The sequence below is a fragment of the Leishmania martiniquensis genome, chromosome 16 (genome assembly GCF_017916325.1).
Source record: "Leishmania martiniquensis isolate LSCM1 chromosome 16, whole genome shotgun sequence".
Classification (NCBI taxonomy): domain Eukaryota; phylum Euglenozoa; class Kinetoplastea; order Trypanosomatida; family Trypanosomatidae; genus Leishmania; species Leishmania martiniquensis.
This window is the reverse complement of record NC_090151.1, coordinates 438,223-453,675: the sequence shown is the minus strand read 5'-3', so window position 1 is coordinate 453,675 and position 15,453 is coordinate 438,223. Positions and strand designations below refer to the sequence as shown.

Genomic DNA, 15,453 nt, shown 5'->3' with positions numbered 1-15,453 from the left:
GTCCGTGTCGGTTGCCGGCTCCCTTCACTCCCCCCCTGTCTCTCTCTCTCGTGATGTATGTCTGTATGTGTGTGTATGTGCAGTCTCCTCTTCCTGTGCTGACCTCCCCCTCCCCTCGATGTGCGCCTCTATCCCTCTCTCTTCCTCCGCACCTTTTTTTTTCGCTTGATGTCACACACACACACACACTCCCACGCATGTGCGCGCGTGTGCGTGTATGTGTGTGCGTGCGTGCGTGTGTGGAACAGCAATGCATAGAAGCCATCCGCAGCAGAGGTGCATCGTATTCGACTCGTCTCCTCTCATCTGTTCGTCTTTTTGTTTACCGCCACACCGACGCCCCCGCAGTGGTCCTGACAACCTCTCGTATTCCCTGTAGCGTTGCTCCCCACCAACCACCACCCTCCCCCTCTTCTGTAACTCGCACCTCCCTTGGAGGCAGTCCGTTACGAAAAATGACCGTCATCTCTGCCGGAGTTGTCAGCAAGCAGGGCCGCATCGTGCTCGCGCGCCAGTTCACCGATATCAGCCGCGTCCGCATCGAAGGTCTTCTCTCCGCCTTCCCGCGGCTGCTCGAGTCCTCCATCAGCAAGCAGGTCACGTACATCGATGCCGGCACAGTGCGCTACGTGTACCAGCCCATCGAGGAGCTTTTCCTGGTGCTGGTTACGACAACGAAGAGCAACATTGTCGAGGACCTCGCCACGCTGCACCTCATGGGTCGGCTGATACCCGAGTACGTGCCCGAGGGCATCACCGAGGCCGCTCTGGAGGCACATTCCTTTGAGGTTTTCTTCGCCCTCGACGAGGTGGTAGTCTGCGGGAAGCGCGAGAACAGCACGGTAGAGCAGATCCGCGTCTACCTCGAGATGGACTCGTACGAGGAGCGTGTGGCGCTGGAAGAGAAGCAGCGGCAGATGGCGGAGGCAAAGAAGATCACAGCCGAGCACGCGCGCAAGATGCGGGAGCGGCGCATGGGTGGCGGCGGCGCATCTGGTGGCGTGTACGGCGGCATCAGCTCTGACGACCCAAACTACGGCGGCTTCGGCAGCAGCTCTGCCTCTGGTGGAAACATGAGCATGTACGTCAGTGGCGGTGGCGTCGAGACTACCTACTCGCCAGCTTCAGCAGCGATCAGCTCGCACGCGTCCGCCCCACTCAAAATGTCAGCAGCACCGCGCAGCGGCATGAACCTCGGCAAGGCGCGCAAGACCGACATCAGCCACAAAATTCAGAAGGAGATGGGCATTACGGCACCGCCGGCGTCTGGCGCTCTCGGTGGTGTCGGTGACCAGATGGCGATGGGGCATATCACGCTGGAGCTGCCGGAGCCCACGTTGCCGCAAGAAGCGGTGAACATCACCATTGAAGAAAAGATGAGCGCGACGCTGCAGCGAGAAGGCGAGCCAATGCCGGTAGACATCAAGGGTGAGCTCACCGTCCTCGTGGCGGACCCGCAGCAGGACCACGTCAAGCTCATGTTGGCACCGGTCAGCGACGCCTTCACGTTCCGTGCGCACGCCAAGGTGAACAAGACGCTCTTCGTGAGCGACCAGGTGCTCACCATGGCGGACAACAAGCCATTTCCAGTACAGCAGCCAGTCACCATTCTACGGTGGCGCCTCTCCAACTCCACCGTCACCGCCCCGATCAACTTCACGTGCTGGCCAGAGGCAAGCAGTATTACGATCGAGTACGAGCTGGCCGACCTGAACACGCCGCCGCTGCAACCAGTACGCCTGGCCATCCCCCTCTACGGTGCCAGTCCGCAAGATGTGCAGTCGTCGACGGGTACGCACCAGTCAGTGGGCACCCAGCATGTCATCTGGACAATTGAGGTGGTGGATGGCCACCATAACGCGAGCGGTAACATCGAGATCACTGTCGACAGCGACCGGGGCGCCAACGGCGAGGAGCTCTTCTTCCCGATCCAAGTCGCCCTCTCCTCACAGGTAAGCATCGCCCACGTGGGCGTGACGGAGGTGATATCGACACAGAACGGACAGGCAGTGCACTTCAGTCAGCAGCAGCGTCTGGTGAGTGACAATATCGTAGTGCAGTGACCAACCTCGCAGTCGCATGAGGGAGAGAAGAGGTGGGAGTGCGCGTACGCATGCACATATATATATATATATGTGTGTGCATACGCCCTTTCTCACGATCCCTTGCAAGCGGCCTGGTGGGTGGGGGGTGGGGGGACTCCTCTCCCCTGTACACCGTTTGAGTGGGTAGGGCGAAGCTGAGTGGCGGCGCAAGAGTAAGGAGGGGGAGGGAGGGGGCTGAGATGTGCTCGGGTGTGGAGGAGACTCGGCGCGTGCGGCTTGTGTCGTGACGTTTCCCCAGCCCAGCCCAGCCCCACCGCTCCCGCCCTCCTGTTGATTTCTTCGTTCGCTGTCGGTGGTGCTCCGATACGTCTGTCTTGCTTTCTCTCCCGCCTACCCACGCATCTCCTCCCCCTCCCCCTCTCCCTCTTCACCACTGCACTCGCCCCAGGGTGTGGGGCAGGAGCCTGTAAGAGTGAGACAGCCTATGCGTCGGTCCTCTGTCTCCTGCGCCTCTTCGCCTTTCTCTGATTTTGTGTGTTGGGTGTGCCTTCTACGCGGCTGTTTGTTAGCAGCTCGTCCTCTTCCCCCTCCCTCCCCTCCCTTTCTCTCCTCTCCTCTCCTCTCTTCTCTCTCGAGGCGAGGGCTGCATAGTCATTTGAGCTTACGCGTGCAACTCTGTATGGGATGTGTGGGGAGGGCGGGGAGATGACGGTGTCCTGATATGTGTGCTTTTGTGCGCGCGCGCACATGAGTCGCCCACAGTGTTGTGCGTTGTCTGACAATGTTTGGTGGATTCTCCAGAGCCAAATCGAAGGTGGTAACACGTGAAACAGGAGCAGCGCCGACTTCAGTGAGGCGTTCGCTGCGGGAGACGGCGGGGGAGAGGGAGGAGGGAGGAGATGGCATGCGCCAACCACCACCACCCTCGTGTGCCCCCTTCCACACACTCCGCAGGCTGATGCAACCCTCTTCATGTGGTGCATTTTTTTTTGATCCTTCACGCACCCTTTCCCTCTCTCTGTCTGTGGAGGAGGCTGCAGCGGCGCCAGCGTCCGTGCCTGCCGCACCTGCACAAGGCTGCTCTCTGCACATCATCGTCTCTCCACCTCCCCCTCCATCCCCTCCGCCTTTCTCCCTCCAACCAAACACCAAATCGCGCTCACCCGCGCAGTAGAGAGCGAGAGCGCTGCTGTTGCTGTTTGTGTCTGCATCGGTGCGCAGTAGCCTATTCACCACCACCACTGCACACACACGCACACGTCCATACGCCATCATGGGCCGCTTCAAGCCGCTGGCCGTGAAGAAGAAGTATGCGAAGAAGATGAACCAGAACAAGCCGGTGCCGTACTGGATTCGCCTTCGCACGGGCAATCGCATCAAGTGGAACGAGAAGCGCCGCCACTGGCGCCGCACGAAGCTGAACTACTAAGGCCGACCCATCACTCGCGCCCCTGCCCCTCTCTCTCTCTCTCGTGCCACCGCCGTCCCCGTCCCCGCCCTCCTCACTTCACAGATATGTGTCTATGTGAGTGTGTGTGTGTGTGTGTGTGATCCCTTTGTCGCACGCGCGTCCAGTGCGCCGCATGCGTGCAGACTGAGTGGATGTGAGGGGGAGGGAGAGGCAGCAGCAGTGGAAGAAGAGAGTAGAAACGCTTCACGACTGCAGCGAGAGAAGGGTGTTGGACGCATTTGGTGGGCAGCCGGACTCGCGGTGTGCGTCTTCGCGTTGTTGCTTGGTAGCCCGCCGTCTCTGTGCTGATGAATCTGTGTCCACTTTCGTGTGCCGGGACGGGAGTAGGCGGCCTTTTCGGCTCTCCTGCTCTTCACACGCACCTCCGTCTGTGTCTGTGTCTGTGTGTGTGTGTGTGTGCGGCGCATGTGTTAGTGGAGGGACCGGCTCGTCACGCCCTCCATGGATGGGAGGGGGTGGGGAAGGGCGAGCATACACACAGAGGACGCACAACGACACGTGCGCGCGATCGCCCCTCTCCTCTGTCGCTTCGCCGTCGTCTTTTGCGGTTTTGTTTTCTTTTTTTTTTGGGTTTTTTTCGTCTCAAAAATGAATCGCACATCGTGGCGGGCGGATGCCGCTGCTTTGGTGAGGAGAGGGAGAGGGAGAGGGAGGGGAGTGGGGTCGGTTACTCGGCACTCTTCGTCATTGCGCATCCCTTTCCGATTGCTGCCCTGCCCCCTCCCCCCTCTCTCATCCGAGAGGCTTTGGGGGGGCGCTTACCCTCTTGCTCGCATCGGTCATGGAGCCGTCTCTTCATGATCGGCTGCTGCTGCTGCTTCTACTCCTTCTGCGTGCGCCTGCATCCTCCATGGCCTTCTGCGTCTGCCCAATAGCCCCATCTGCGCGCCTCTGCCCCCCTCGCTCGAAACGCACGTATACACATCGCACGCACTTCACGCGCAGCCCTCTCGGCATGGCTGTTCGCGTCTAGAGACTAATTTGCTCTCTCTTCCTCTCTTCAGCGGTGGGGGGTGTGGGGCACTTGACGGCTATGCACTGCCGCGCCCCCTTCACCATCACATGAGCGTCCCTCCGCCCCCGTCCCCACCGGCTCTGATGCCACACGTTGCAGCGCAGCAGGAGCTCATGCGCGTTTATCGAGAGGAGCTGCACCTGCAGCAGTGTCTCAAGGAGCAGTGTCGCCTGCTGAGGTCCCTAACGGAGGCTGCCGCAGGTTTGTTCTCGTGGTGGCGTGAAGGCGCCGCCGCGGCCACGGCGGGGACGACGGGCAGTGATCCTCCGGTTGCTGCTCAACCGCCAACTGCAGGCCGATTGATGGGTGCCGATGCGGGCTCGATCGAATCTGCCCCATCATCGGCGTCATCACTGCTGGGGCTGCACGCAGGCATGGTCTTCTACTCGCTGGGAGAGCTGCTTCAGCTATGGGCAGCCACCGCAGACTTTTTGGACTTTGCCGGAAACAGCGATACGGGTACTGATGTGAGCGCCAGTGCCGCCGAGGCGACAAGCTGGTGTGAGCGCGACACTTCTCGGCGCGACATGCACCCCTCCTCGTGCGGCCCCCATCAGGTTCTCAAGTGCTCTGGTGGACACCCTCCCCCGTGGACCTTCCCAATAAGCAGTGCGGTACAGGTGCCACTCACCCATGGAGAGACAGGAGACGCTGCGCACACGCCTGGCGCACCGGCGGCTCTTTTGCTGCTCCCCACCCCTGCGCAGCTCATACGCTACCGTGTGCTTGACGCGGCGTGCCCGCTGCCGGTCACCCACCGACTCCTCCTTGGCTCCGTTGACGCGAACAGCTTTAGCCTCCTCCTGCTGTGGGTCATGAAATTGACCAAGGAGTGCGCGGAGGCTATGCTGCTCTGCAGACCTGACAGACGCGTGCGCCAAGCGCACCCGCAGTCAGCACGAATCGAAGGGCAACTGTGGAGCAGCGCCGGCGCCGACAGCGACGGGCGTTCGCTTCGAGCGGTGAGCAGGCCGATGGCGATGCACAGCGAGGCGGATGGGACGATCGGGACCAAGAGGCCACCGTCTCGGGACGAGGGTGATTTGATGGTTGGCGATGGCACCGTCGTCAGCGAGTCCTGGAAGGGGCTTTGCGCCGCACTGATACGCATCTTCACATTCCTGGTCGCCGCAGCAGAGGTTGCGTCACCGTTAGCCGGGTCAGAGTGCGGCCAGTCCGCGAAGCCGCCGCTGTCGCCTTTCCTCACGTCGTGCATGGCATCCGCCGCCAAGTCGACTTCCCTGCGCGCCGACCTCCGTCTCTTCCTCGCAGAGGTGGCAGAGGTGCACGATATTGTTCTCGAAGTTATGCAGTACTGTGACGTGGCAGATACGCAAGGCGACGAGGGGGATCCTGCCTTGAAGAGGCCTCGGGGCGAGTCTCCTGCATCGGCGGTATTGCCGCCGCTCGCCAAGCAGGGGAAGCTAGCGGCTATGCGCAACATGGCGCTACTGGCTCACCTCGCCGATATTGTGGACGCGCAGGTTCGAACGCATCTCTGATTCACACCTGTGCGTCTCTCTGTCTCTCTCTCTGTGAGTGTTTATGTGCATGTGTGGCGACAAGGAGGGGGGAGGAGCCCCCTTCCTTGTCGGCCAGTCTCTGCGCCTTTCGTTGCGCACTGCTTCGTGTCTGCTGTGTGTCCATTTCGGTTTCTCATTGCCCAGCGTTGTGCACCCTCTCAGTGCTGGGGAGAGCACCACCAAAGCCGCGGCGGGTGCTCGTCAGAGGGGGGAACCCTTCGCTTTCTTTGCGCCCCCCCTCTCTCTCCCCTCCTCGATGTGGCGCTCGCGGCTGGGATCGGCGACCCGCGCAGCGGCGGCGGCGAAGGGAGGGAGAGAGGGCGGCAGCCTACGGCCAAAAGGGCGAGGAGCACGTGCAACACGATGTTCCCATGCATTGGTGCCCGCTCAACTCGGTCTTGAGCCTCCCCCTTCCCCCCTCTCCCCTCTCTGGCGCTGGCATGCTCTCCACCCGTCTCGTTCCCTCTCTCTCTGTTCCGCGCTGGTCTTCTCTACGTCAGATTGGCCCATCCGCGCTGGCACGCTCGGTGTGACGTTTCGTGGTGCTCTTCACGCCACTCTCACCATCATCCCTGGAGCTAATACAGAAACGTGCGCAGGCCTCTGCGTCTCACAGCAGCAGTCGCAGAGCTACAGCGCCCCCGCCCCTGACGCGGCGTGGTCGACATCGCCGGCAATGCTGGTCGTCAATAAAGGTGGCCGTGCAACTCTCACTTGCGACCTGAAAAGGTCCTGTGTCGCCCAACGTCCCCATGAGGTAACCCCCAGCGGTGATCCTGAAGCCTCTGCAGGGAGCATGGACACAGCGGTGCCAGCCGGTAGTGGATTCTTCCCGTGCCTCTCTCGCTCTACCGCCAAAACCGCTGCGCCAGCGGTGTCCGCACAATCGACAGATGCCACCGCCCAACAGCTCATAATGCTGACGGCAGAGTACGACCAGATGGTGTGCGAGTTGGTCCAGTGGGAGCGCGAGCTTCGCCAGCAGCTCGTGCGCCATGAGCAGGAAGAGCTGACGCAGATGGTGTGGGGTGTGGAAAGGACGTTGTCGCCTGTTATGGCGGCCCTTCGCCATGTGAACAACCTTAGCGTGGCACAGGAGGAGACGGTGTGGCGTTGGAGCATACGAAACAGCTACTGCCGTTTTCTGCTGGATGTGACGCAGCTGCAGGAAATCCTCCACCGCCGCTCCCTGTCCTTCGCCGAGGAGCCGCGGTGCCGCAAGGCAATCGAAAATGCTGAGGTGCCACACTGGATCGAGGCGCGGCGGCTGCAAGTGATGCGCGAGGCGAAGGAGTCTGCCGCCGCGGAGAGTGAGGATCGTGCGAGGCGCCTCGCGTACTTCGCGTTTGTGCAGCAGCAGCTCTATCAGATCTTCGTGCTGGAAGAGTGGGAACGGGCGGGCCGGATGGATGTGGAGCGGCTGCAGCGGCTATACGCTGGCGCTCTTGCCGAGGCAATGGCAAAGGAGTACCGCCACGCGCGTCTCTGTCAACTAAAGTATGAGGCCGCGTGTGACGAACTGCAACCCGCGGTTGCGCGTGACCTGATGGCGGAGGAGGCTCTGCATCGCACACAGCTGTGCCAAGATCAGGCGTTGGTCTTCCAGAAGATAGCGGCGGACGAAATTCGCAGTTACCTCGCCTCCAGCCGGCAAGAGCTGCTCAACAGCCGCATGGAGAAGGACTGAGGTGTCGAGGGCACGTGCCGCCGCAGCAACAGCAGCAGCGGCGGTGCTGAGGGGCCGCACAGCACTGGCATGCACGTCGCCACCGCCTTCAGAGTTGTCAACTTTCTTTACGCGCGCCTCTTGACCAGCGCACGCACCACTCCGCCATGGAGTCCTCTTGCACTCTCTGCAGCTCGTCCACGTACGCTTCTTTTTTGCTCTTGCCGCGTTGCTCCTTCCCTCCCACGATGTCTATGATTCCCTGTGTACACGGCAGCAGCAGCAGCGTCACGGTGACGCTCTCCTCCTCGTCGTCCGTCTGCCGACGGCGGGCGGGTAACGCGTGTATATGTCGGCGTTTTCAGTGCCTTCTCGCTGTCATGTGACGGGCGCCGTCGAGCACACATGCGCGTCATCTCTCCCTGCCATTGCACAAGCGAGGCCGGCGCTGGGGGGAGAGGGGGGGCTTCATGTGGGCCCACAGACGTGCGTGTCGTTGCGATATGTATGGGGGTATACAAGTGTGTTGGTGGAGTCAGTCGATCTTTCCATTCGCCTGCCCACATGCTGAAGCGTCTCTATCGCCGGAATGTGCAGTGCCCCCCTCCCCTCCCCCCTCTTGGGCGCCAAGCCGCCTCACCTGATGTGGGCACAGGGACAAGTGCTCACCACGTTGCGAAGGCCGAGCGGTGCATCACTGCTGCTGTCGGCGGTCAAGTCCGGGGTGGCGTGGCGTCGGAGCGCATCTCGCGCGGCCCTCACGCTGCCCACGGGTGTGAGGGGGGGGAGAGCCTCCGTCACCCCAGTCGTGCGTGCCGCCATGGCGTCCTGCGAGGCGTGTGGGGGTGGGTGGCGTGTGGAAGGCACCGCTCGAGGCGGAGGTCATTGCTCAGGTGGCTGTGTCGGCGCGTGGCTGTAATGGGCGTGCAACCCTCTCGTTCTGCACCACTTGGGGGGGGGGGGGGGGCGCAGGAGGAGAAGGCCGAGTGGCGTTGGGGCGCCGCGAGTCGAGCGGGGCCCCGTGGGCGCTTTCCCCTTTCCTTGTGTCGAAGAAGGCAAAAACTGGGCTTGCCCAGACACGCTCTCCGGTGCCCATGAACAATCTTCCCTCTCCACCCGCCGCTGCCCCTCATCCTCACTCATCTCCGCCCCACCTGCGACGACACGCAACACATCCACACCCGTCGGCATCCCCTTTCCCCCTCCCCCTCACCCCTCTTGTTTTCAGTGCGCCCGTGCACGATGGCAGATGTGCAATTAAAGGCCTTGCTCAAGGGTGTGACAGCGGAGCGCGGGGCGACTGTGACGTGTCGTGACCCGTCCGCGCTAGAGATGCTGCTGCGCATCAGCAACTCGGATGCGAACCGGGGCAGCGTTTCTGCTATGTTTCAAAGCGCCAGCACGGCCTCGTCCGTAATGGCCCCGATGTTGTTCATCAGCGAGAAGTTCGCCAAGTCCGTGGAAGAAGAGGTGCAGTTGTGGCTGGACCCCTTCAAAAACAGCTCCGCTGCGGCGACCGCCGGCAGCGAGCGCAAGCGCACTCGCGCCGACTCCGACAGCGACGACTTTGGCAGCGAGAGCGACTCCGACGCATAGCTGCAATGCCCCACAAGGGCGCAACAACACACCACAGCCTTCCTCCTTTTTCTCTTTGGCTCTCCGCCCCACCTCCACCACCGACATCACCATCACCGTTGGGGTGATGACTCTGGCGAGTAAGTGGATGCGGAAAGACGTTTGGTGCTGCCCCAATCCCCACGAGACGTGATGCACTCCTCTGAGTTGCTGTCAGGCGCGCCGTTGTCCTATGTACACATTGGTGGACGTCTCTGTGCGCACACCCATAACCAACGCAAACGCCTCTCCCCTCCCCCCTTTCTCGCGGGCCTCGAGTGCTTCGCAGCAGAAGGGGGGGGGGGGCGAAACTGTGCAGAAGATATTTCCTTTACGGGCGGTGTGGCGCGACAGTGAGGGCGTGGTGCGCACACACAAGTTGTGAGGCCGTAGTGGGGAGGGCGCGCCATGGCATGCCCTTATTGCCTCCCCGCCGCCACCATGCCGCACCTCTTCTTCAAGCCGTTTCTCTGCGCCTTTCCTGCTCTCCTCCTCCACCCGTCTTTGTCACATCACACACACACATGCCGACTTGGCTCGCTCTCTTTGCATATATATTTTTTTTCCGGCTCTCGACAGCACAAACGAGTGGCTCGAGGGCCCTCTCCAAGACCGCGCGTCTCCCCCCTCCCTTCTTCCTCTCATCTGGCTCGCTGCGGCACTGCCGGTACGCCGAGCACACCACTACACCGACGCCGCATTGGCCCTCTCTCGCTCTCGTTCCTTTTGTTGCTGTGGCCGCTGCCCTCTCCCCACCATCACCACTCTCTCTCTAGACGTGTGCCTACTGGTGGTTACGAATCTGCACATCGCTATCGCCACCATCATGCATCTTCTTGTTGATGGCGACTACTTACTCAGCGGCTTCCAGCCCACCTCGGAGGAGGAAGTGAAGGCGGCGGTTGCGCGGCTCATGACAGCAATCGAGCAACAGCTGCTACAGCCCGTCGGTGTGGACAGCGCGGCGACAGCCCTTCTCTCCCGCATCATCTTTTTCTCCTCTGCCCTCATCAGCGGACTCGATGAGGGGCCCCGCACGTGCGTCATCTCCACCTTGCGCCGTCTACGCTTCCAGACGCATGTGCTGGAGAGCATTCACGGCCGCGCTGGCACCCCAGTGGATGCCGCGCTGTGCACAAAGCTGCTGCAGCTGTTGCTGCTGCCCACCGGAGCCGGTGGCGTCAGCGGGGGTGGCAACGCTGTCCCCTCGCCTGGCCAGGCGAAGCCCGCCTTCTGTCTAGTCACGCCCAATGCGTACCTTTCCACGGCGATGGAGCTGATGGCGTCCCGGGAGAGTGGCGAGATCGTGTTCGCTGTGTACGAGGGAGACGAAGTGGCGGAGGAGCTGCTCGGCTATGCATCAGCGCGATACGGCGCATCGGGCGGCGTGGCGACAATGGAGAAGTCCAGTGGCGTCACGTTTCTGCCAAACACGGAGGCCGCTATCGCCGCACTAGCGCTGGTGGAGCAGCGGGAGCAGACCAACTTGTCCGTGTCCGCGCTGGCAGAGCTGAAGGCGTTGCAGGTGCGCCTGCAGCAACAGAAGCCCAACACCGGTACCGGGGCAACGGTCGCGATGCCGGCAGCAACGGCAGCCACCCCTGCGGACCAACCCCCGATGCCGGCGGTGCCTGACCTATTTGCACAACCCAGCGGACGACAGCCGACGGCACCACCCCCGTCGTCCTCTCAACTTAGCAGCAGCGCATCCCCCAGCGGCACCGACGATGGCAACCAGCCCCTGCTTCCGCATGAGTGGGCACCACCACCTTCCGACTCCGCTGCAGCTGCGCCTTCATTCTTTGAGACAGGCTCGCTGCATACTGTCACCACCGCGACTTCGCCACCGGCGGTGGCTCAGAACGCCTCGCCGCCATCTGCAATGCCGCCGCCGTCCAGCACGTCTCGGCCGTCAGCCGTCAATGGTGTCTCCAGCGCGACGGCGTCTATTGGTGAGCCGATGGTGTCCACCACCCTCCCGGTGGGGTGGGCCCTCGTTTACGATGAGTCACGGCAGCGCCACTACTACGCGGACGCGGACGCCACTGGGCGGACGCGCTCGACATGGCAGCACCCACTGGGGCCACAGAAGCAGTTGGAGCTTGAGGAACAGGTTGAGGCGTGGCGCGCGGCGCGGCTGAAGTCGCATCTAAGTTGTGTGTTGCCAGGCGGCTGGGAGGAGCGCACGGACCCGGTGACGAAGCGCACGTTCTACATTGACCACAAGTCCAAGAAGACAACGTGGGAGCGCCCACAGTCGAGCGTCGCGGACCCGCTTAGCGTTGCGAGCGTCAGCTCCCATGTCAGTGGCGATGGAGCGATGGCGCTGCCGCCACCGTGGGAGGCGCGCGTCGATCCCGGCACCGGCCGCACCTTTTATGTGAACCACGCCACCAAGACGACTTCGTGGGAGCCGCCGACGGTGGCGTCGTCCGGCGCCTCGTCAGTGGCGTCCACATCACTGGCCGCCATGCGGCCGCCAGGCGGAAGCGTTGAGACAGGCGGTGACAGCGACTGGGTGCCGCGCGTCGACCCTGCCACCGGCCGCATCTTTTATGTGAACGACAAGATGCGGCAGACGAGCTGGACCAGGCCAGGGCCCGTGGTACAGGCGCTGCCGCCACCGTGGGAGGCGCGCGTCGATCCCGGCACCGGCCGCACCTTTTATGTGAACCACGCCACCAAGACGACTTCGTGGGAGCCGCCGCTACTTTGAGCGGTGGCACAATTTTGGCGCGCCGTCTGGTGGCCCGAGTCGTATATTTCTACCATTTGTTTCCCTTGGGGGTGAACCTGGGATGTTGCGCCGCCGAGGCGATTATCAAGGGCCCCGTGGCCGGCCAAAAAAAAAAGAGAGCCCCCCAAAAAAAGAAAAACACCACGCGCCAACCCGCGGCCGGGGGCCCGGCGCGCGCCAGGCCCGCCGGCGGAACGCGAAGCCCGCGACCAACCAGCCCCCCTCCCCAAAGGAGCCACGCCCAACCCCCCCCGCCGCCCCCGCCCCTACAACCACGCCCGAAGCACGGCGGAGACGTCGAGAATGCCCCAAGCGCCTAAAAGCCCTACCACGGCAGGGGAAGCGTCGGTCATACCTACCTTCAGGTATTGGACAGCCTCGAGGGAGCGCTCCTATAGTGTAGCGGTTATCACCTCGGACTCTGAATCCGATAACCCTGGTTCGAGTCCAGGTAGGAGTGAATTTTTCACTGGCCGTGAACGCGCAAAGGAGTTGGCAGGGTTGGTGATCGTGGGGCCGCCGCGCGGGTGGAGACGGACGGGCGGCGTCGACATCGGGACGGAGGCGTGTCCACATCAGAAAGGGGAAGCAGAAAAAAAAAACGCGCGTGGCGCTCCCGCTTGCGCGCACCTCTTCTCAATGTTTCTCTTTCGCCGTGAAGCTTGGGGGGTAAACAGGAGGCTATCTTGTTTAGGGAAGACAAGGGCGGTTTTGTCTGGTGGAAGAGGGGAGGGACGGCTACCGCAGATGTTGCCGCATACACGCGAGCCTCTCTCTCGCCTCTTCACCTTCTCCCGCACCCTTTTTTTTTTGCTACGAGATGCGAGCGTTGCACAGGGACGCCTTGATTATACCGGCCGAAGTCTGGAACGGCTTGCCCTGCCAGCACACCACGCCCTCAGCGTCGCTGTACACGTCCTTCATGACCTCTTCAAAGTTCTTGGCGAGCTTCTTCTTGAGCACCGGCTCGTACGGCATGTTGTGCCCCTTGAACACGACACGCTCACCGACGGCCGTCCCTTCCGGGATGTCCAGCAGCACCACCTTGCGCTCCCCCTGCCCAGCCGACGCGGGGTCGTGCGGGTCCTCACCGGTGGAGGCGCACAGCACCATGCCAGCGGACGGAACGCCACCAATCTTGCGCGGCTCCAGGTTCGCGATGACGAGGACGAGGCGGTTCACAAAGTCCTCCTCCTTCACGAACTCCTGCAGTCCGCTGAGGATCGTGCGCGGCTCGTTGTTGCTCAGCGCGTTGAGCTCCGCGCCGAGGTCGATCTTCTCGATGAACAGCTTCTCGCTCTCCGGGTGGCGCGACACCTCTAGCACCTTGCCGACCGCGAAGCAGCAGCGCGACATGGCCGTGGCGCTGTCGGCTCCCGTGGAAGCAACGCTACCCTTTGCTGCGCCACCCTTCTTGCCTTTCTGGGCGGGTGCGCCACCAGCGGCAGGGGCGCCAGGCTTTGGGGCCAACTCCGCGATCCACGACTCCACGTAAGGCACCGAGCGGCGCAGCAGACGTCCCTCGACGTGCGAGGTCATCGTAGGCGGGGTTGGGGTTGGGGGAGTTTTAGCGGGAAGGGTTGGAGAGTACCGGTGGGCAAAACGGAAAGCCGAAATCGTGTGCCGCTGCGGTTCAGTTGAAGGGCCGCCGAAGGTGAAAAGGGCGGGGGAGGGAGGGAAGGGGGGAGTTCTGAAGGCCGAAGGGGGCAGGACAACAGGGCGGTATCCCGCGATCCAGCCTTATACGAGCGCGGCGCACTGAGTGCGAGCGAGCGATGCGTGACGTGAAACAGAAAGAGGATGTGCCAGGGAAACGAAGATAGAGTGGAGGGAGCACGAGAGGATAGCGTGCGAGGCGCTGCTGGAGAGGAAGCTGAGAGTGGGCGGAGGGCAAGAAGCGCCAGGCCGGGCGTGTGGGCATGCGCACTGGCGCGCGCTGGAGCGAGACGGGGAGGAGAAAGGGGGATGTAGAGGGAGAGAGGTCTGCGCGAGACGCTGCCCCTCTCCTGTCACCCATGCGATGCTGCTCTGAGTTGCAATCCGCTTTTTTTTTTGATTCACAAACGGAGTCGACGCTCTGTCCGACGCTCGAAGGCGGAGGGAGGGGTAAGATGCGCAGAGCGGGGGTGACTTCGGCAACCGGATAAGCAGCCACACGCCCTCGGCGCCGCTTCCTCCGCAGGAAGAACACTGCCGCAAGGCGTTGACGACCCGCTCCCAACTGCGCCTCACTGCCCCTGTTGCGACCTCGACTGCAGCTGTTGCGTGAGGGCATCTACGTCCGCCCCGCGTATCTCCGCCGGCACATAGAGCAGCGGCCAACTCGACAGATGCGACGTGTCATATCGCTTCTCGATCAGCGCCATGACATTGGGGATTGTCAGCGCGCGGAGCACCGCAGCTGCACCGTCCGCACCCATGGCATCAATGCTCCATGACGCATAGCCACTGCTGACGTCCGCATCGGCGACACGATTGCTGCTGCTGGGATCACCAATCGCGCCATACCGCCGCTTCGCACGCCTCACAAGCGTCATAACGGTGTAGTACACGAACGGTCCGTGCGGCGGGCAAGCAGTTAGATGACAGTAGAAGAGCGACATGAAGTCCACGCTGCTCTCCAGCACCTGCACCCCCGCCATGTCCACGTCGCCACCGCGGGCAGCAGCTGCCTCGTGGGCAGAACTCCCCATGGACAAGTCGGAGGGCTTTCACTAATGAGACGCAAAGGGGGGAGGGGGAGAGGATCTGCGCGGCCCTCTGCCTTCAGAGTCAGCTGAGAAAGAGTGAAGAGATTGAGGTCCGTGAGTGAGCACGCATCCCCGCCTTCACGCGTGCATGCGTAATCGCGAGTGAGGAGGCGATGCTCGGGCGAGGCGAGGCGAGAGAGCGAGAAAAGGGGGGTATAGGGGTGTAAGGTGTCGAAGAACGCCCTGAAAGGCGCTATTCCTTTACACTGACGCTCAGGCAACTACGAATTTATCCCACTCACGAGTCCTCCCTCCCGCATGCTGCCCCAACCGCGATCACGTTGACGCCTCTCCAGTGGCCAGTATGTTTCATCGAATGAAGCGCGGCGGGGGAGGGACAGTGCAAATAGCAGATGAAGAGGGGGTCGCGTAGCGATGCATAGCCGCCCCTCCGCGTCAAAGGTGCCCAAACGGAAACGCGATCTGATGAGGAGGCGTTAATGAAGGCGATGGTGATGGTGGTCATGGATGCAGCCAGCGCAAAATAGGCAAGTATAGGTAGTGGCCTCCAGATGCCACCAGCTGCCCTCTGCTTGGCGCGGAGCATTGCGCCGACGCCAAGACGCAGGCGTACACAGAGAGAGGAGGGGAGGGGATGGCGAAAGTGTTCCGATATGAAGAGGTGCACCGAC

At 62.3% G+C, this 15,453-nt stretch overlaps 8 protein-coding genes across 8 annotated transcripts; 6 read left to right on the top strand and 2 right to left on the bottom strand.

Annotated features, from left to right (window-relative positions):
* Nucleotides 1-455: 455 nt before the first annotated feature.
* LSCM1_05762 (uncharacterized protein) lies at nucleotides 456-2,063 on the top strand (the record flags this gene model as incomplete). Its single annotated transcript, XM_067323205.1, has 1 exon — nucleotides 456-2,063. The coding sequence occupies one exon, from the start codon at nucleotides 456-458 to the stop codon at nucleotides 2,061-2,063; it is 1,608 nt and encodes a 535-aa protein (XP_067179840.1).
* Nucleotides 2,064-3,318: 1,255 nt separating this feature from the next.
* On the top strand, nucleotides 3,319-3,474 carry LSCM1_05761 (uncharacterized protein; the record flags this gene model as incomplete). Its single annotated transcript, XM_067323204.1, has 1 exon — nucleotides 3,319-3,474. The coding sequence occupies one exon, from the start codon at nucleotides 3,319-3,321 to the stop codon at nucleotides 3,472-3,474; it is 156 nt and encodes a 51-aa protein (XP_067179839.1).
* A 1,104-nt stretch (nucleotides 3,475-4,578) lies between these two features.
* Nucleotides 4,579-6,033, top strand: LSCM1_05760 (uncharacterized protein; the record flags this gene model as incomplete). Its single annotated transcript, XM_067323203.1, has 1 exon — nucleotides 4,579-6,033. The coding sequence occupies one exon, from the start codon at nucleotides 4,579-4,581 to the stop codon at nucleotides 6,031-6,033; it is 1,455 nt and encodes a 484-aa protein (XP_067179838.1).
* Nucleotides 6,034-6,730: 697 nt separating this feature from the next.
* LSCM1_05759 (uncharacterized protein) lies at nucleotides 6,731-7,741 on the top strand (the record flags this gene model as incomplete). Its single annotated transcript, XM_067323202.1, has 1 exon — nucleotides 6,731-7,741. The coding sequence occupies one exon, from the start codon at nucleotides 6,731-6,733 to the stop codon at nucleotides 7,739-7,741; it is 1,011 nt and encodes a 336-aa protein (XP_067179837.1).
* A 1,221-nt stretch (nucleotides 7,742-8,962) lies between these two features.
* On the top strand, nucleotides 8,963-9,316 carry LSCM1_05758 (uncharacterized protein; the record flags this gene model as incomplete). The annotated part of the gene is made up of 1 exon (XM_067323201.1): nucleotides 8,963-9,316. One exon carries the CDS (start codon nucleotides 8,963-8,965, stop codon nucleotides 9,314-9,316), a length of 354 nt encoding a protein of 117 aa, XP_067179836.1.
* An 844-nt stretch (nucleotides 9,317-10,160) lies between these two features.
* LSCM1_05757 (uncharacterized protein) lies at nucleotides 10,161-12,050 on the top strand (the record flags this gene model as incomplete). The annotated part of the gene is made up of 1 exon (XM_067323200.1): nucleotides 10,161-12,050. One exon carries the CDS (start codon nucleotides 10,161-10,163, stop codon nucleotides 12,048-12,050), a length of 1,890 nt encoding a protein of 629 aa, XP_067179835.1.
* Nucleotides 12,051-12,884: 834 nt separating this feature from the next.
* On the bottom strand, nucleotides 12,885-13,610 carry LSCM1_05756 (uncharacterized protein; the record flags this gene model as incomplete). Its single annotated transcript, XM_067323199.1, has 1 exon — nucleotides 12,885-13,610. The coding sequence occupies one exon, from the start codon at nucleotides 13,608-13,610 to the stop codon at nucleotides 12,885-12,887; it is 726 nt and encodes a 241-aa protein (XP_067179834.1).
* Nucleotides 13,611-14,299: 689 nt separating this feature from the next.
* Nucleotides 14,300-14,764, bottom strand: LSCM1_05755 (uncharacterized protein; the record flags this gene model as incomplete). The annotated part of the gene is made up of 1 exon (XM_067323198.1): nucleotides 14,300-14,764. One exon carries the CDS (start codon nucleotides 14,762-14,764, stop codon nucleotides 14,300-14,302), a length of 465 nt encoding a protein of 154 aa, XP_067179833.1.
* Between the last annotated feature and the right edge of the window lie 689 nt (nucleotides 14,765-15,453).